The sequence below is a fragment of the Triturus cristatus genome, chromosome 3_1 (genome assembly GCF_964204655.1).
Source record: "Triturus cristatus chromosome 3_1, aTriCri1.1, whole genome shotgun sequence".
Classification (NCBI taxonomy): domain Eukaryota; kingdom Metazoa; phylum Chordata; class Amphibia; order Caudata; family Salamandridae; genus Triturus; species Triturus cristatus.
Genome location: NC_140583.1, coordinates 1,150,997,618 through 1,151,018,964, shown reverse-complemented (window position 1 = coordinate 1,151,018,964; position 21,347 = coordinate 1,150,997,618). Strand labels below are relative to the sequence as shown.

Below are 21,347 nucleotides of genomic sequence, written 5' to 3'. Positions count from 1 at the left end.
GTAAGGAATCTATCACTAACTGTCTCTTAAGGATATATCTTTACCGAAGGTAAGTAACTTGTGCTACTGGCACAAATGCACCACTAATCACTGCTTCCACAACAGTCCTTGAAAATAACAGCATAAAAACCAACCGTGCTGTGTGCAAATTGGGCATGTGGAACAGCGCAGGATTCCGATCCCAACCGTCAAGCAGTCACCTCCCCCGCCCAACACATTTCCCATCACACCCCCATTGCCGCAGTTTTCCCTGCTGTTCCTGACAAATTGCTCATGTTCACATGTGAAGATTGAGCCAGAGACACCTGTTGCTATGCTTTCCTGCGAGCAGTAAGGGATGCAGTTGAGTTATTCCGGGGATACGCCCAACCCAGGAAGAAGTCAAACGTGGTTTTGATTTCACTACAATGTGACCATGTGCAGAATGACCAAAGTTGTACTTAGGCAATGATGAATGAGCATTGGAAAGGACATGCATAGTGTTGCACAAACGCTGAGCAATTTGATGCTCAGATGATATCTGGAAAGGTTAAACTGGCAAACCACTTTACTACTTAGCAAAACCTACCACCCGCAAAGAAACATACCGACGACATCAAGTTGAAGTTCTATAAGCTGAAACCTGCAAAAGAAAGAAATGTGTTCCTAGGGAGACCATCATGGTGGCAGGAACAACAATGTCATGACAGAAAAATATAAGGACCGATATGTTGTGCATGTTCAAATCCCATTACATCTCCAGTGTCATCTAAACCAAATATGGAATTAAAGAATCCACACACACACAACCCTGTCGTGTCATGTTTTCACTGATTAAGCTTCCCCCCCTCAAGCCTAGGTTTGTTTTTAAACATTTTCTGTAGGGTTTTTGACTCAGTCATGTGCATATAACCTCCCTACCTTGTGGATGTCTACAGGTGTGAGTTCAAGCTTGCATTATTTCCGTTTAAGCCGCAGGAACAAGGAATCCTCCACGCCTGTGGGGTAACATGCTTTAACAAGATGAAATATTCCCAGCTCACACCGCCGTGCAGTGTCACAGATAAAAGGTTAGATCAAGATTTGCAGTGGAAAGCTGATTTTATAGACTCTTCTCCAATGCTTTCATTCACAGTTTTGAGAAGGCATAAGAGATCAGTTTGACAAATCCTATCTGACATGTGTACTTATTTAGAAAATTGTTCGGTAAGTTGTATTTTTCTACATTCACGTTGATACTGTTTGACGTTTTTTCTTTCTTTTTATTTTTTTTGGTTGGGGTGGGAGGTTGGCTATTCAAGATTTTGCAAAAGTACCTGTCTGTTTTCCTCCATCCATCTGCCAGGGTGTGCCACGACCTTTCCTGTCAGGATCTCCCTTGATAAGCAGTTTGTAACTTCATCTGGCAACTTTGTTCTTTTCCCCATCTCTCCTTACCTTCCTTCCATTGTCCCTCTTAATAACATCCATTTCAGTTCTGTCTCAGACCATGCTTGTGCCGGCCACAGAACGCCTGCTACACAAACATGCGCACAAACGCTGCAAAACCACGTAGCTGAGCATGGAGCAGGAAGGATTGATTTCTGACTGGAAATTGAAGGCATAGATCGCAGGAGTCTGTGGCGGTAATTGGCAGTGCTCGACAGATTCCCCCCCCCCATCCCCCATACTGATAGTAGTGGAGTAGGAGGAGGTACAGCGAGTGCTGTTGGTTGCTATGCAAAGTGCATGCATACGCCAGATGATGTTGCAATCGGGTGAGTTCTGGGGCTGAACGGCTGTAACCGTGTCGGCCTACCTTTGGGATCCAAGGCAGAGCGCAACGTGTGGCTGTGCCCCCGGCATGTCCCAAGCATTCCTGGCGTCCAGGTGCCCTGTGGTCACAGCCCCCTATTAAACAATCTGCCCAACATTGAAGGCAAAGAGATAATAGGGTGCTGCTTATTTTTACGGAGCTGGTGAAGTTGAGCTGCTTCATATGCAGAGCAAGATTGGATTATGTCAGGATACTGACAAAGTGATGTTTCTGTGGTGGAGGTGGTGGTGGTCTGGGCAAGAAAATGAAGATTTTCACTTGTCTTCTCTGTATACTGAAGAATAATAATAATAAAGGGCAGCCTTGGCCAATCAAGTGTAATAGATGGATGTTCAGGGTTTTGGAGGACACCAGAGGTGGATGAATCCAGGTCCACAAGGGCATCTCCCCTGGTGAAATCAATTAAAGAGTTTGTGAGGAAGCACTTGATGGGTATTTCATCCAAAATGGGAAAGGAAAATCTATCCCTCGTATCTCCAGTTCCATTGATACGAACACTGTAGAGCTGCATCAGGCACAATCCCTGCTCGAACAAGGGTAGCCCAGTTGGAGCCAAGTCTGTCATCGTCACCCATGCTTGTTATTTAGTGGAACTGGGAAGTAAGCACCCAAGGAGAAAACATTGGAGTCAAGAAATACCAGACTTGGATGAAACAGCCACCAACGGAACACTATCTAAGGCACTTAATGTCCTGGGCTTTTGCCTATGCTGCGTGCCTTGGGGGTTCTGGTTAAGCCCAATAAATATGGTGAACCAGGACCTTCCTCCCACGTTACCATCTGACTTTGATGCTGGATCATGCTCCTCTTCATTGATGTTGGATGTTATGGACTTAATGGAAAAAACCTTGCAGGGCATGTTCCATGCAGTGGTTCTGAATACTGATAAGTTGAAATCGCATATCTAAATATTCGATTCTAAAAAAGAAAAGGCGAGCTACTACAGTGGCTATTTCTCTGCCCTGGGTCTCCTAAGACTGATTAAATTAATAAAAAAGGGAAGCAAAGGTCAATATCCAGGGGTAGGAAAACGAAAATCCTGTGTGCTAGACAACAGTTTCAACCCAAAGTGAGAAGCACAGAGGTGAGAAAAGGAGGGAGTACAGGTAGTACTCGGGCAAAAGGCAGTGTATCTACCCCTCACACAGTTGATCCTTGTAAAAATACCCCTAAGCAAAGGAAACTGTATCTCTCCCGGGCTCAGTTAGCTGGTTCTGCCGGTAAGGCACGGAGGGGCAAAAGGCGAATGAAGAGTGCCAATGGGGTTAAAATGCAGCATCAAATAAGGAGGGTTAATGAAAGGAGAAACCTAGAGGGGGAAGAAAAGATCTGACGGTGCACACTCTGGATGTTAGATTCATCTCAGAGTGGGGAAAGCCCCTTCCTCTCATGGACCCAGAGAGGACCGGGAAAGGAGGCAAACTCTTTATGGGTATACCTAGAGTCAGCCCAGAAAACCGGTGGAGGAAAAGATTAAAGAAGGTAAACCCTTTAAATAGGTCTTATCTTCTCAAATTAATTTCCTCTTGCCCCAGTTTTCACTCAGTTTCTACAACCGACTTGAAACAAGTGGGCTTCCCGGAAAATAGAGAAGGCAAGGATGTAACAAAGATCCTGCTATATTTAGGGTTGTTCAGAGACACTATTCTTTAGGTTTAAATTGAGCTAAAACCCCAGGGGGTAAAAATATGGGAAATGGACCTAGAACACCTTGTACCTCTAAGTCCGGATTATCTGAAATGCTATGGAGGTCTGGAGGGAGATTTCAAGTTATATTGACCCAAGGGGAAAGATATAGGGGCATTCCTTTTAATCAAAATAGGTGATTGTCCGGACTGGGATGAGGATGTGGGAGAATGGGCCAATCTAAACAATGTGGACTAGGGATGGGTATCTCTGCACAGCATCAGCTTGTTCTCCTGGAACTCTCACGGTTTAAATGAAATAATGAAGTTGCAGGTGTTTAGAGAATAACAGAACAATACTTCAGTCTGTGCCTCCAGGGGACATGGCTGTGCAGAGACCCCCACAGATAGATGGGTTTTTGGGAGTTCACCTGAAGGCCGTAGGTAATGCTTCAGGATGGCCTTCTGGGGGAGCTATTAACATTGGTGTCCACTAAAATTGCCTCCATGATTTGGGAAGTTCAGACATGCTGCAAATGGATTCTTACCTGTGGTACAAAATTGGCAAATGCAAATAAGGGGAAGGAATATATTATCATCTTGAACATTTATATGCATGCAAGAAGTCTTCCCAACTATAATGGAAATTTGAATTGTTTAAAGAAGATGTGGTTAATATAGATGTGCTCTACCCTCAACCCTTGCTTATCTTGATGGGGGATGATTTTAATCATAAATTGCTTTGAGATAGTGGATAAAAGGTATGAGGATTAGCCGCTTTTAATGTGCAACATGTCTGTCTTTCATCAAACGAGGCTTCAGGAAGGGATGTAGCCTTGTTAGATTTCCTTACATCAAATGGCCTTTTGTGCCTAAATGGTCCAGTGACTGCAAACATCCCTGAAAGGAAACCTTTCCAGTATGGCAATCAGGATTCCCCAATAGATTGTGTTTGTGCAAGCATGAGCTTTCGAATTAATCAGAAAATGTGAGTTTCTACAACTGGAGGGGAGTGACCATTGCCCCTTAGGTACATCCCTCAACTTGGATATTGTACCAAGGCAGATGAAGGATTTCCCTGTAAAAGTTGGATATTCTAAATGCCTAAGAACAAGAATCTCTGAGAAGCACCTAAGCCTATTGAAGACCCTTCAATACACATGTGGGGAATTTATATTTGGAAAGTTACCCTCTGACCTTCTACCTTGGTATAAGGTAATACAAATGTTTGTTGCATGCTTAAAAATTGAATTGACTGCTTTCAATAATACTCAAAACAAAACTAAGTCAGTGAAGCAGGTCAGGAATCTGGTTTGACAAGTAATGTAGACTTTTAAAACAGAATATAAGGAAGCTTTAAAGACACACAAGGTTGCCTAGGAATAAAATTGGCATGCTGTGCATTTTTTAGCTTAAAGAAAGAATTTAAAAATCTGGTAGCTAGGAAGAAGCTGGAATTTAAAGCAAAATGTGGAGAAGCAATGATTGAGACAATGGAGTCAAAAAATATAAGGAAATTCTTGGAGGTTGGTACAGAGTGGGATAGGAAATTCCCAAGGAAAATAGTCAGGCTCGGTGGGTAAGGATGCTTTGGTAGAATTCCTGGAGGAGGCCTACAACAACGATGCTACATCTATCCAGCCTCTTAGAAGATTCCTTGTTAAGGAAAAACAAAGGAGAGGTTTTCTGTTTAAACAATTGAAATGTTAAAACTCACGAGGGCTGCAGGACCTGATAATCTACCGGTAGTAATAATAAAAACAAATACTGCCTGGTGGACCTCCTTGTTTTATATCCTTTTTCAGGAAATCCTTTTGACGGGAAGATTTCAGGATAGTTGGAAGGGAGTGGCAATCAAATCTATATATAAAAAAGGTGCATACTTTCTCTCTGGAAACTACTGGCAAATAAACCTGTTAGACATAAATGGCAAGTTCTTATCAAAAAACCTTTTTGGGATGTTGGAGTGGGCAGAAGTAAATTGAATTACCCCACAAGCGCAAGGAGGTTTTAAGGAGGGTCATTTGACGATCGACCACTGTTTTAGTTTATGGTCCACTGCTAATATATCTATTGAACAGTGTGGAGTACTGGATTGTTGTTTTGTAGATTTTAGTTCTGCATTTGATTCTGTTGACTGGGTCTTGCAATGGGAGGCATTAAAGAAATATGGAATTCCCAGCGATTTGCTTTTAATCTACCGGAACTCCATAGGGATAATTGGGCCCAAGTAGAATTAGACAGTGAGGGATCCCTCCCTAAGAGGATCAATCTAAGAAATGGCCTTAGGCAAGAGTGTGTTTTGGCACCGACACTATTTTCCCTTTTTTTGGCTGATCACCCTAAAGTATCCAGCCAATCGAAGAGTTTTAGCCCAAAATGAATGGCATGCATGTTAGCTATCTTTTATAAGTGGACAATTTAGTTTTTTTGATTTGACAGGAATTGGTCTTCACAGAAAACTAGATGTATTCGCAAGTTACTGCAAGAAGAAAAAAATAAACATGGAAAAGACCAAAGTGTTTCCCATAGGAAAGATGAGGCAAAGTTTGGGTTGGGCAATAAACAAAGTCAAAATCGAGAGAGTTAATATATATAAATATTTGAGGATGTGGTCCTCCCATGATCTATGCTGGAAGGGTCATCTTGCCTCGATACAAGCCAAGGCACTTTCATCAGAGGGGGAAGCGAAGAAATTTGACAGCCGCAATAGAGGTCCCTCCTTACGGACAGTGCTGGCAGCATATCAGGGTATGATAAGGCCGTAGTTTCAGTATGGTATCCAGGTGGTTGGCATAGGAGGCAAGAAAAGATGGGACCTCTAAGAAGGAAGGTGCCTAGAAAGACTATTCTATCTCCCATCTTCTTCAGTGGTGAAGGCAGTTAGAGTAGAACAGGCCTGACGGGGTGGACTCACTTAGCACATGCAGAGATAATGAAATTCTGGGTATGAGTAGACTGCGAGGAGATTTCCAGAATTTCTCTGCTATGTAAAAGTGAGATATTGCAAAGTGATCTAACCTTGGCCCCTGGAGCTAGAGAGAGAATCCTAAACTGCTGTAGGGAATTAAAAATAGCAGATGGTATTGACCAGATGGGGTCAGTAAGGCGGAGCAGAGAAGAATAACAAAACAGGTCTCCAGGGAGGAGGATCTCATATATTTAAATAAGAAACAATCTGTCTCCCACTTGATAAATTCATGGATGGGAGACGAGGCCTTTTCCTATCTGGAGAAACTTCCTTATGTAAAGATGCGTTGAAGTCTTCTGAGATTTAAATCTGGGTCAACCCAGGTTTTGATGTCCGAAGGGCATGGAATTTTGCTAAATGAAGATAAGAAATTTAATTGTGACCTCTACATGAAAGGTGATCTAATTCACAATCTTGTGGATTGTCTGTGGATTTAGCACAAAGGAAGTCATTATTAAAACCGGTTTTTATAAAATACTGTATTAAGGATAGGGGGCAAGCAATTAAATTCTAGATAAAAATGAGATTCTTTGATGCGACGTGCACTATGGGTTGATTTTTATTGTCTGTTAATACATATTTACGGTCAAATTGTTATATTTTTTAAGTATTGGGAGGAGCAATATTAATCCCCTGCGTAGTTTAAGGACCTTTCGATTTTTATGTGATTGGATGAATTGTGTTTAAATTGTGAAATGCTCATTTTGGATTTCATTTTTTACTTGTGCTTTTAAGAACTTCTGTTTGAAGAATAAAGTCTAAATAAACATGTTTTGACTGACTGAATATCATCTACTCTCCCCTTTCATCCCAACCCATCTCACTCCAGTCCCATACTTTTTATCTGTTATAATCATTTGCTATCATCTCTTTTACTTCTCTCTTTTGATCTCCCATCTTTTGTCATTCTTTAACTTCAGGAACTGTTAGATTCATTAGCCAATTCGGGAGCATGGGGGTGGGGGGGGTGTAATGCGGCGGCAGGTCTCCCTTGCAGCCAATCCGTGTGTATTCCTGTCTGGCATCAAAGGTGGCAGAAAAACTGAAGAAAAAAGTGATGTGACCCTTAAACTGAAATGAACAACATGCTATTGCTAAATACATACCTATGCCCTCCGGTGATAAAAACCCACATTATATGCATCATGACATGCACTTTGCCAGGTTCTTTCTCTTCCTTCTTCTAAAAAGCCTTTTCTGACAGCTGAATTCATGCAGTGGCTGACACTGCAATGGAAGACTGAGATATCACATTACCAATTTAATTGTATTAAAACTGCATTTATATAGCGCTTACTAGCCCTAGTGAGGCGTTAAAGTGCTTTATGGTGAGGAGCACGCTACCAAGGAGCCCAAAGTTAGTCGTCAGTCCATTGGTTATTGGAGTTAAACTAATGCATGGAATGGTTTTCTTTAGCATGCAGTACTCTTTGTGGTACGTTGGTGAGTTGGGTGTGATCAATAGAGGGGGATATGTGAGAAGCAAATGTTTTTAAAATAGCTTTAAGACAGGCTTGAGATGTAAGAGTAGTTTATATATAGAAGAGTCACATAAGGTAAGCAGAGGTGCATTAAAAATAAGAGGGGAATAGTGACTCAAGATCATGCAGGATTTTAAGGAATGTAGCAGGTAGGCTTTTTGCGACAGCATGCAATCTGTGAATGTAAACCTGTGTGAAGAAACTGTTTTAAGTTCTGCTTTAAAGAAAACTGTCTTTCTAAAGATGTGGCAGATAGTCATCTCGGTTCAAAAAGCAAGCCCAATGCTTGCTGAGACTCCTTTACAAGCGACAAAGAAGAAGTGCCACATTGAAGCACAACTCCGTACCCATGATTACAACTTGACACCACCCCCCTTGCCCCACACTATGCAATGCAAGCAATAATACCTAGAAAGATCACTATGTGTACCTACTACATCAGTACATTCAATATTGTAAAGTATTATTATAGTTAATGTAAATTATTTGACGCCATACATAAACTACACATATAATATAAACGTTATGTTTAACACCCACCAACTAAAGATATAATAAGCCAGCTGATTAACATGGTGCAGCAATCAAAATTCAGTGTGTGTTTGTGGCAAATTCAGTACATGCTTCAGAAGATGCTGCCCCCTGCGTTCACCTGAAGCGCACCCCCACAGAACAGACTCCATGTCCAGCAGAATGGATGCGTCTGTGGTCACCTAGACCCTCCGGCCTCCCCCTTGCCTTCTAGTGGAGCTCACCTGGCTCATAAATCAGCATGTGGCCAATGTGATGAGACCCGACTTGCAGCCCACTAATAGATGGCTTTCCACCTTCTTGTAATAAAAAAAGAACACCAGTTATGGAGTTTGGTGTCAAAAGCCAAGCTATTGGCATCTGAACTTGCAATATCCCGCTTTAGCTGTTGGCTACTGTTAATTCTTTTGTCAAGGCTTTCACGTAAATTTTAAAGTACATTTATTTGCATTCATACATAATTTCTGTTCAACAGCTGTCGGCACAGGCGGGCTTTCCGCAACCATGTTTATAGCTAAATCCTGCGTTCCCCATGGAGGGCGATTTCCTTTTATCAGCAAAACGTTCGCCTGAGGTCTGCCTGATTTATAGGCATGAATCTTGCCAATCTAGTGGATGTAACCTTGCTCCACCCCCCTTTTGGATCCTACACGTGTCAGAGCCTATGCTCTGTCCATTTCTAAACTTGGTGTCCGCGAGGGATGATGGAGGGTCCCTTAAGAGGTTAATAGGTTCTCATAAATACCCGACAGACTCTAGAAGTAGGGTACAAAAGGACCTCCACTGACTCCCTTAGTCGACGGCAGGGTGACAATACTCCATCTGGCTTCTGCACCCAGCAGCAATGACCGCAGCATGCAAGGAAACCCTAGGGATTCAGCAGACTTGGTTGGTGGGCCAACATTTGGAAGATATCCACAGGGCGGTGATACAACTGCAGTGCACCTATCGAGCATTGACCAGCCATGGATAAGCCCGCTTCCCAGATTTGGAGATACCTCACAGGTGATTCTGTCAGGGTGGTCGTGGGTAGAAGGCAATGTCTCCACCAAGGTCTTACCAGGGCTGAAATTGAATTGAAGTGGCTCTCCCAAGTGTTGGTTTACTTTCCTGTGGTGCTGTGCGTCATTGCATTTTTGGTTCATTTTGGTAACCATCCCTAGGTTCCTCACCTTCCTACCATTACTCCCATCTCCAGTCCAGTCCAAGTTGGCGGCCCTGTGAGACTCCTTCTGGAGGTACTGACCTTCTTAACTGCTGGGGAACTCGGGACTGGTGTTATTCCATTGTCCGATGGGCAATGGGGCGGGAGCGAGGAGTGCTTTGCTGCAGTCAAACCATAAAACAAATCTAGCCCTGGTGCATAAAATGACTGGTTAAGTTCTGGTTGCAGCCCAGCTGCCCCGAGTGGTGTGCTGCTGAAGGTCCCACCAGATCCAAAAGGAACCAACCGAGCAGCACTGGTTGCAAGAGTGTAAAAGAATCTCTTTTCGGGATGCTGTGCTCCCTACTTGGGAATGCATTTCGCTGGTACTCCTCTTACCTGGAAGAAATAAATTAGATTTTGAGTAGAATTATTTGGACGTGGTGAACACTTACAAACACATCCTGTTTTTTGCTAGAATGTAATTGCAGTCCTATTCGGAATAGGGGATTTAAGGTCAATCTTTGTTTATCCCACTTCTCCTTCTGTCCCTTTTTCATTTCCATCTTGCACCCTGTCCACCTACTGTGCACTTACGCTCCTTACTGTTGCCGATCTGGAGAGAGGCAATTTTGACATTGCTTTAGGGAAAATGTTCTTTCCCCCTCAGTCGCCTTCCCCTAGTATGTGGTATGATGTAAACTGCTACAGAGGCCGATCTGCAGCCAATACCAGTATTTGTTCGTTTGTAGAATTATGTAGTGCGAATTATCACCAGTTAGAGAATCCAGGCGCTGTCCATGGGGAGATTAAATGAGCTGCCCAGAATCACGGGATGTTGTGCCGACGCGAAGATGGCATATCTTTAGTTCACTGAAAAATATGATCTAAAGTAATTAAATCTGATTAAAGGGGACCAGGCTAAAATAAGCTGAAGATACTTAACATAATGGCACGCGCGGCTTGTGGACTTTAGACGTCACAGCCTGTGCAGTAGCTGAATAGAAGAGATGCGCGACCAAAGCCTTGCATGATACGGACCTTTAAAATTTTGGTTTGATCGGAGCATAATTAAGAGTCCAGACCAAAACTCAAGTTCTAAATAGAAAAAAAAAAAGGGGTACTTATTCTTATCTTTGAAACATCAGAAGTATTATTTTTAGTAGGTTCTCTCTCAATATACGTCTTTCTGTCCACCTCGTAGTAATCTACATCGCGATGAACCCAGTGGATAGCAAGTACTATTTCTGCCATATTTGGGGCCTAGAATTTTTGCGTTTGCAGAAAAGTGTATTAATAAAGAATGGTGCCCAGTCTGATCCGCTGCTGTGCTTGTGCTCTCTCTTTCAACTCTCTAAGTCTTTGAAATATTTTTTGTTTGTGTAGTGAGACGGGCTCTGTAAAAGTAGGCAAACCCCCCTCGCTTCCTTTAGACGGCTCACCGCTCACCAGCCCAGAGGCCAAGACTGCCAACCACAAGCCCGAGGAGGACCTTCCAGCTGCCGTCACCCCATCTGCCCCCGCAGCTCCTGCCACCCTTGGAGAAGTACCCGCAGTCACACTAACCAAGTCACCATCGCAGGTAATTTAGAAGCATTCTACCTCCTTGCCCCAGGTACTTCATTTGGAGACATCAACTTTTCCTACTGTAATTGCGTTGAATACTGCACACAATTTTCAAATGTGGTTGCCTGCTCTTTCCCTGCCTTGCATTCCATTTGTTATCTTGCCTTGATTGTTCTCTTCTTCACGCTCTTCTTTTCTCTTCATCTTATTTCTTTTGTTTCCTTTTCTTATGCTTACTTTTGGCATCTCTGTCTTCATCAAACTGTTTAGCCCCATTACCATCTTCTACCCTAGCGAACATTTTCTCCATTCCTTTTTCTTTTTCTCTTTGCTTCTCTTCCTATTTCCTACCTTATTGCTCTCCTCGCTTCACTCAGCCCCTTTGCCTCTTCCTATGTTTTTTCCTATTCTTCTCTAACCCTCTTCTGCAAAGTCCCTCTTCTAACTCTACCCCCTTTCAATCTTTGTTTCTGTATATAATCAGTTTTTTACCTATTTTCTTTCGCCTCTTGTTTTATCTTTTGTCACCTTTTTTCTTTCCTGCTCTTTTTTGGGTTCTTCCTGTTCCATTCCCTTCCTTGGTTGCTCTCTTCTCAGAGCTTTTGCTCCTTTTCTTTCAAGTAGCCCTCCTGCTTGCCATACGAGCTCAGTGTTTCTTGACGCAGAACAAGGGTTAGGGAAGGGATAATTGTTTTACTAAGTACAGAAGCTGAACTGAGGCAGCTTGCTTCAGTGACTACATGATCCACATTAATAGAAAAGTATTTTCTGAAATCTGGAGTAGCCAGGTCTGTTGGTGTTTGTTTGGCTCAATTGTGCTAGATTTACTGATGAGTCTCTGTGAAACCCCACAAATCGCAAAAATGTTCAGTGGTTGAAGATATGAAGGATGACCAATCCCAGCGAATTTCATCAAAGCGGTGACTGTGCATCTGCTGCTCTGTTTAAAAAAACATAATATTCTATCGATCTTTACTTTTATCTTTTCACTTTTCTGTAACTATACGTCTCAATGACACTTCTAGTTGACAAATGATAACATAAATACAATGTAGGAACATAATACACAGTTGTCACAGGCTTAGAAGTTGGAACACAAGCATTGCAATAGCGGAGGTAGAAGTACATTAAGCAACATAATATCAGCACTGGGGCTATGACGCCCTTCCTTTTATTAACAGATGGTATCTCAGAACAAGAGCTCTGCAAGTGTTTTGGAACACAAACCTTTTACCACTCAGTTCTGATACTAATTCGGTGATTCACATTTGTGCCTTCAAGAATCCGAGTTAAGGCCTTCAGAACACAAGCAAGCTAGAATTAACAGAGGCATGCAGGATAAGAACACCTACAACACAAGCTAATTATTAGGACTTAGAATTACAGAACGCTGGCTTTATTACATCTCGCCTCAAATTGCTGCATAGCAGTTTTTCAGTTCTGCTAAACTTTGAGGTATATTCAAATATCATTCTAGATCTTTTTGCCTCCGAGGAGTAATTACTGTACTTTCAAGTTGATAGTGTGACATACCCACATTGGTTGTGAACCCAGATCTACTAGCCCACACTCTGTGAGCACAGAGGTACACTTCTGGCGCCAGAAACTATCATAAGCATCTGACACTTAAGCAAACTGATCATTGCCCCTCACGTCGAAAGATGCCAGTCCATGCATATCAAATCTGCATTTTGTCCTATCAAAATAAAAACAACCACAGCAAACTGAGATACAGCTACCGACATAGTAAAGCAAGAAATATTAGCTACACCAAAATTGTGACCCCCCCCCCCCTTAGTTAAGCATGTCATTTGAACACTTTCTTCATGTGTCTTGGAAAGCATTGCCACTTCTAAATCATCAGCGGATTGCATAGTCTGCAACCAGCCTGTTTCCAGTCTGCCACCCACCATCCCCTTCCACTCCGTTAACCAGCACTATCCTTTATAAATCGCACCATGGGCCTGATCCTACTTGCACAACAACCCATTTCGCCAACATCTCCTCACACTACCTCAAGCACCCCTTCTTCATCTTACCTGGCAATCTCACTGTCACACCCTTTCCAATTTTGACACCCTTTGCCTCTACACGCTCCAATCTGTCATACCTCATACCTTTCATCTGACTTTCCTCAGTCCTCTCCATAGCTCTTTATTTCTTTCTCTGAACTACTTCTTCTCTTTTCTGATAGGGTCGTTGCTTCTCTGCCTTTGAAATCCTTAAACAGAGTGACCCCTGGCATATTTCAATAAACTCCGGTCATCTATCTTATATCTCCTACTAAAGAAAATTACTCTTGTTATCCCCCCATCGCAAGTTGCCCACAACCAGTTTTTTCACTCTCTTAGGTGAATACTGTTTTGGGGGATGATTTATGCTTGATCTTTAATGTTGTATGCCTTTTCCTAAATCATTGCATCCCCTCAGATATAAACCAGACACCATTGCCAGATACAAACTTTTTCTAAGCTCTCCTTAGAGAATCCATCTGCCAGTCATTTTAACACACATTGCATTTCAGATTTAATTTCAGGATGCTTAAATAGGGTGCATTTGACCACTTGGAAGTATGATCCCCTAACACAATGATAAACTTATTTTTCTGGCAACACATTTCATGGTCCTAAGAAATCTATGCCGAAACTCTGCCAGAGATCCTCTGGAAACCTCAATTTCTTCATTGATGATACTTTGCATTTCAAAATCTTAAATCTTGTTACTGTTTCTGCACCTGCCAAAGCTTCCACTTTGCAATACACCGCGTGGTCCCTTGCCATTGACCACAATTGTTTTTATAACGTTTCTTCATTCAAAATCATACTAAAGTGACATTTGTGTACTATGTTGGTCAACTTAGGCATGAGACAAACTTGTATAAATTATTTTTTGCCAGTTTATAGGCTAATAATGACCACAAATCATTTAAACAACAGAACATGGGTTACAGCAGCTCCTGGCTGGCGTTTACCTTGGGGTTTTGACAGTGCACCACAGCAGCAACAGCAAAGAAGCATAACGTTTGTGCACTTGAATGGCGAAGATTTGCCCGATGCTGCACTGGTACAGAGGAATAGGAAAGGGACTTGGTTGTGTCGCTTCTGTGCCATGCTGTTCCTCAGATCGGCTGCCCCTCTTCTCCCAGAGCCCCAGACAGAGCAGCTTGAAAAAAACTCTTGAAAGATGTCCCCTGAGCTGGTACTATAGTCACTCCATTTGTAAACAGCATTTTTAATAAATGCCTTAGTTCTTCCAAGTACCTTACAAAAATTGTGAACATATTACTTTTCCCTTTCATTCTAAAAACATACCTACTATTGAGATGTGTAAGGGGCTCAAACCTGTGATCTGTAATTCAGCGAAAGACCAATACAAGTCCTATGAGAGACATGTCCGTGAGCTGGTGGTACTACAGTTTTCGTGTAAGACACATGTTTGACCTCCTTATAAGACACATATGTTTGACTTTGTTATGAAGCGTGCTGCCCCTTTGTGCCACAGTGCTTGCCTTGATTGCATGTGAATAAGCTATAGGCTTGATCTGAAATTCCGGTCTTCAACAAGCAAATGAGTCGCTCTGACCCAACCAGCAGCTGAGGCTTGGAAAGCCGTGGCAGCCTCTCTCCGGGTTATGTCCATGCTTTGGTTCACGCCTCCACGTGCCTGGTTCTCTTCATGATGGTAAGGCAGCACAATGTCGTCCATGATATTCACAGTGAAGTGTTTCGTGGCCTGATACAAATGGTATTGGCACTGTTTCAAGCCTATAGCTGGAAGTTTCTGAGGCAGGCTGACTGGCCACTGCTTACAGTAAGTATAGCATTTAATATGTGCGCCGGGGATGGTGCAAGCACCATAACAGGTCTAACCCAGAAAAGGAAACTAAAATGCTAAATTGTTTTCAAAGGTAGCAGTAAGTTTCAGAAATGGTGCTGGGAAAGGCACAACATTCTACGTTTTGACAATAATTTTCTAGTTTAGTACGTCTGACGTTTTTATATCTAATGTATACAGTATGTGTGTCGCCATGGCCCATTAATGCTTAGGCAAAAAATGCACTAAAGTGTACCTTTTTTATCGAGAATTTTTGTGTTTCAAAATGTTGATATCCGTTGCACTATATCAATGCGAATTTGGTTTTGCAAACATCAGGAAGTAAATTGCATTTAACTCACGTAAGAACTTTTAGTACCTGGCGTCTGACATTTGTGGGATTACTTTTTTTTATTTCTAGGTTTACTGTTTCTTCTGTATCTATAAATGCCCATGTAGTTTCTACATCTTCCAATTGGGATTTTTTTTTTTTAAAGAACTTTGAAGCCAGGTATTCACCTGGGTCTTTTTTCAGTGTTCTTGTGCAACGCAGTGGAAAGCAACATCGTTCCCAAGCTGTTAAAACCTCACATATAGAGTAATGGTTTTTTTTGCGTATGAGACCAAAATACTAAAATGGATTGATCAAACTGAACGGTATTGAGATATGTTGCCTTACTTGTTTGCACTCATCTCAAAGAACCAGGTACTACCAGCGTCCGTGCCGGTGGCCCAGTACATACAGATGTAGCCAGCTGTGACAACAGATGGGACGGGTGCCTCCCTCTCCTTTTACTAAATGGTTCCGTGCCCTGCACATGTTGCATCTGTCTTCTGCTTAATGTCCTCTCTTGCCTCTCAAGACCCGTGCAGTGGCTGGATCCTGAAGCCGTGAGCTGTGCTGTGGTGGCTATGAACATTTATTTTAGGGGCCGTGGGTTATTAACGTGCTGTATACTTCCGCATTGCAACCGTGAGGTTCGGTGCTCAAGAGAGGTTGGCCTCCTGTGGGAGGTAGAAAGAGGAATGACAGGCAGCAGTGAGTATGCGACTACAGAGGCGAGGACCAGCCTGCACCTCCCATCATTCACCCTCCCACCGTGGAAGTCTGCACACTTACAGTCATGAGCAGTCTGAAACCCAGAAACTGCTAGAGTGAGAGGGTTGAAGAGAAACCAGCATGTCGTGGAAGAGACTCCATTCAGCTCCCCACTAGGGCTCATCGATCTAAAGCCCTGTAATTATTTCTCTGTAAGAGCAGCTTCTATTAATATACAGATGCCATTTAGATACTTTTACCGCAATAACTACTATTAGCCAAGAACAGGCGAGCTTTCAGAATTAACCTTTTACACACTCTTTTTGGAAGGGTTAACCAGTTGAGATGCCTTCATGTTCCATGCCTAGACCTCTCAGGCAATACTTAACTTGCTACTTGCACCAGCCTCAAAATAAGGATGAAGGTATAAGCAGACACTATTTTATAAGCGACATTTCATGCCCAGTTGTAGTATAGTAGCAACTGAAGTGCGCCAGCAGATTCCTATTTCGTATGTCAGCAAATGGGAGTGACGGTGGCGGCCATCTTGCATACTGTGGGAGAGCGGGGAACATGGAGGTGCATTTTGATATTAGCTGAAGAGTTGCTCTTGGGTCCCTGACCTCTCTCAGCATCCAGGCAGGTTGGTGATGCTGGGGCATTAAAGGTCGTGCTAGATTTCAGCAACTACAGCACCAGCGAGGAGGTCAGCGCTATGGTGCCTTATGAAATTTGTACTGTTAATTAAGTACTCTGATGTTTTGTTGCCCCCAATCTCCCAACCTACCTCCAAAAATGCTGAAATGTGTTTTTTATGTGTTAATAACCAAATAATTGTGTTTAATTCCTCTGCACAGAGACCATGCACCCTGCTGCCATGTATGAACTGTGAACCCTTGTTTGACGATTTGTACCTGACCCTCTGTTCCCTGGTGTTGCTGACTGGTTTTGTCTCTCTGTTTTTTTCCTGGTGTGGGTATGGCTTTGGTCCTGTTTTGCTTGCATGTAGCTGAGAAAAGGTCCGCCAGTCCCGCCGCCTCCCAAACATACCCCGTGCAAGGACTTCCAGCAGGAGAACATCCTCAGCCTGTTTGATGACAATTTTGTGCCCGAGATAAGTGTGACCACCCCATCTCAGGTTAGATGCTCCGTCTGTCATTCTGACATCAGTTCTCCACCACCATTCACTGACCCGCATTGCTCTACTCCCCGTGCAGAGGTGTCACTCCACAGAGCCGCCGTCACACGGTGTGCTGATTGGATGGAAGGCTGGCGTAAAGCCTAACCGCTCAGAGCTGTGCTAAGAGCACTGGAGAAACGGTGTATATCCGGTTTGATGCTTGAGGTTTTTAATATTGTACGCCTAAAATTATTTTTTTTTTATTGCCTCCAAAAAAGCTTAAACCGCACCAGTGAACAAGCTGATGAGTTACTTCTGGAGGTGTAGTTATAGAGGTGTGTGTGCTTCCCCTTGAAAACATTTGAAATACATACAGTTATTCATCTCTGGAACACCGATTAAAATCCAGGACCAGGGTGAGATATAGCGCTGTAGCACGCAAACTCGTGTCTGTAAAAGCTGACGTGTTTTTAACAGAGCTGTAGACTAGGAAATGCTGTTTGTGTGAATGCCAGGGGTTGACCATACCTGGAGGTGCCCTTCCTTACTCAAGTGGAAGGAGTAATTGCTCCAAAGACGTGTAGAGTTGAACTGGCAGGAACACATGCAGGCGACTGCTTAGTTTTTTATTTTCATGGTGATCGGGCCCTCATGTGACACCTCTGCAGGGCTTCTCTGTGACACCCCTCACTTTGACTCCTCTGACGCAGCCCAAGGTCTCTGGCTTCTTTCACATGGGCAAAAGTAGATGTTCAAGAACATACCCCGGAGTCTTAATGTGGCCTATAAAAAATGACTGGCTGGCCTGCCATTGTATTGCCCACCACCTACAGACGTAAACTATGCTTTTGAAATCTACCTAGAGCAGATGCATTCTGTCATATTGTAAATCATATTTCTTGGCATTCCTATGTCTCTGGACGACCAGTGGGGCTGTAAATCAGTCGGCGGTATCTGAAGAGTTTTGTCCAGGTGATTCTGTGAAATTTCTCAGCCTTGACCGACAATACCAAAAACATACGCTTGCATGTCATTGTGTGAGCTGGGGAACCTTTCTAGACCATGATGTTGACAAGGATGACCATGACCCCAAATTCCCAAGTTTCATTATTCCATGGGGCCTCTGCCAAGTTGGCTTATTAGCAAATAGCGGCCCTGAATGTGATATGAAAGAAGCTACAGACCACCGAGCTGCGTCATCTCCCTGTCTGTGCTTACTGTCTCTGTCTGCTTGCACCTCTGTGTCATTCCCCCCTCAGTCTAGCCTTTGACATTGACTTCTGCTCGGACTATATTTCTGCAGCCACCAATAGTGTGCTTGCATGCTCCATCTGCGTGCACTTGAAGGATACAGTGGAATGCCACAAACATTTGTATAGTCATCACCATTTCAACACAATTGGTTATTGCAACTGTTACGAGCATGCCATATTGAAATATATCATTTTCCTATGTATTAAAAAAACCACACAGCTTTTGGTTATATCAAAATACAGCATTACTTCCTTACATCAGAACAGCTGAGCTGATGGCGATGCATCGATCAGCACTTTGACTAAGACTAGTTTTAAAGGGCTCATCCAGGGAATGATGTCACAGTAGATCTCAAAACCCCAGCTAACTTCATCAAATAAAGTGACATTCTACAATGTTCATTGCTGGGGATTGTTAGTGATGCAGGACTAAGGAAGGAGCTGTTTTTCTGTTTACTGTGTGGTCCCCTCAAAGGACTACATTAGATTGTCCCTGGAGATTATTTATGGTGAGAAGTTCACATGACTGATGTAAACCATTTTAAGTGTTTTTGGAGCTCCTTAACCAACTGCCACGTATAGCATCCGAGAATGTTTCTGATAAGTGTTGAAATAGGTGTACCAGAGCAATGCTAACAAATGAGCATATTCAGCACATCATTAAAAACTCATAATAAATGCTAATTGAAATGTGCAAACAAAACAGGCAGGCTCCCACACTCCTGCGATTATTGGCTAGTTTACATGCAAATGTTCAAAGCAGTGTGAGAAAGGGGATTGTGCTTTATTACAATTCCTTATTTTTATAGAACAGATCTGTAGACCGCTTGCAAGTGCTAATAATAATCCACATTTGTAAAGTGCGAACAATCACCCGTAAGGGTCTCTAGGCGCTGGGGGCCGTCGGGAAAATTAAGCAAGCTATTGCCCAGAGTCACATGGTGCTGGGCTAATCTGCCGCTGGTGCCGGGGATCGAACCGTGATCCCCAGAATCCGGAGTCAGTCGCCCTGGCCGCGGCACCACACCTCTAATAGGCCTCGTATATACAACCAAATGTAGAGCACACCTCACTCAAGATTGTACTTTAGTTCCATTTTGATTGTTGACCGGGCCCATAAGTTCTGGACCTATTCTAGAATCACAATGCGATGGTTCTTTTTAGCAGCATGAAAGCATTGTGGGGAGAAAGTAATTATTATTGCCAATCAATTCAACAAGAATTTCTCTGGACGCATAGTACTCAGACAACTGCGCAAGGTAAGTTAATTTATTACAAAGCCAAAAATAACCGGACATAAAATCACCTCAAGAAGAGAATGTAGAAATACATTGGAATCAGCCTAAAGCCAAACCTGCGCATCTAGTTTAAACGGTGCAGCATAAACAAAACCATTCAATAAGCAGGATACAGAGGATCAGAAAGCAGGAGTCCATCGAGGGTTGATGAATATAAAGCATTAATCTATCCGTATCCTAGCACTAAGATGACATCCCTACTTAAGCATCTTCAGGAAAAGGAATAAAAGGTGTCAGCATGTGGAGTCTTCTTCCTAAGAAGTCTCTCCTCCATCGATGGGTCAGATAGCATAAAGCTTTTGAGACAGAGCTGTTCTAAGGTGCTCTCTCCCCGAAGGCAGAATGAGAAGTGGGCCTTTCCCTACTCCTAACGTAACAATATTGAAGAGATGGTGTGACCTGCAAATGATCTTGGCCATTTGCAGGTCACGCCATCCGCTCTGGGTACCATCTTAAAGGTAGTTTTACATGGGAAATGGTGTTCTTCTTCTTACCACATTTATGCTTGGTTCCCGAAGCCTTCTCCTGTGCGAAGGACAACTGCCTTCGCTTATCGATTCAGACCGTACGCTGTAACTTTTTCTCTCCTTGCCTGACTAATAAAACAAAGACATTATTCTAGCTAACGAGCGCTTTTTTCACCTGCAACACAAAACATGTGAGAGAACAATTTCCACAACACACATGAAATTCAAACTGTTAATTCTAAAGCGATAGCTTCCAGGGAACTGTATTTCAGGCCTACAATATTTGGCTAACATAAGCTTTAAATCTGGGGGAGAAAAAAAGAATTCATTTCCAATTCAGTTATCCAATGGCAGAATTAACTGAGTGTGGTACATGCCTCCTTTCTTGCCTAATATAACCCCTAAATTACAGATAGGACAGAAAAGTGCACGTGATGAACATGCACCCCTGCCGTGAGTCCCCCAGCTGCAATGACATCTGGCTCCCTGGTGCTGATGTATGTTATGGGCGAACACGGATCGTGCATAGACCATGGCATAGGCCTGTCTCACGGATTACAATCTTACTGGACCAGGAGGGGCGCCCACTACGCTCATGATGGTGAAAGGTTACTGCCTTTACCTGGAATTAAGCTGCACAATCACGGAGGTGGCAGCATACAGTGTAGTGATCAGTAGGAGTGAACAGGCCTTTTTACCGGTCACTGGAATGAGGCTTTCGGGTGTACTTACATAAAGGTCCACTTCTGTGTGCTTAACTCATGCAAGAGTTGTTACCTGGTTTAATCCGTGGCGTGAAAAAGTGACACCACAATGACCCGTGAGTGTCAGAACCCCGAATAAAGCATCATACTCCAAGCAATCGTCCCCCCCCCCCCCCTTCCCACCTGTGAGAAGATCAGAGGAACTTACTGTGTCATCAGAGGAGTGCTGTGGACAAACAGCCACTGCCTCACAAAGCCAAGAGTGCTACTTACCACAGGCAGATGTTGCAGACCTCCTCAGCGCCCTAGAGTGGAACACTCCCTTGGATTCCCAACCAACTACCACAAATTCTAGAATTCTGAGTCCAGCTTTAACTGCAAAGGACAGTGGCACAGGATTGTTAGAAAACTAACAGTTAATTAAGTTTATTTTCTTTCACAAATCATAACATTCACTGAGTCATGTGTTTACAAATAAACTGGACCTTTGAATCAGCTGTGGTCTTGTACTGCATGGCCAGGTCTACACATTTTTTGCAT

At 43.1% G+C, this 21,347-nt stretch overlaps 1 protein-coding gene across 12 annotated transcripts in view; it reads left to right on the top strand.

The window, feature by feature from the left end:
* BIN1 (bridging integrator 1) overlaps window positions 1–21,347 on the top strand; it is a 555,217-nt gene that overhangs the window by 372,334 nt on the left and 161,536 nt on the right. For 8 of the 12 annotated variants that reach the window (XM_085646006.1, XM_085646002.1, XM_085646003.1 and 5 more), the window contains one exon: window positions 10,934–11,129. In XM_085646006.1, coding sequence (XP_085502132.1) covers window positions 10,934–11,129 — 196 coding nt within the window. Of the gene's footprint in view, window positions 1–10,933; window positions 11,130–16,974; window positions 17,104–21,347 lie in introns of all 12 variants that reach the window. The other 4 variants (XM_085646009.1, XM_085646008.1, XM_085645999.1 and 1 more) reach the window with 1 other exon arrangement.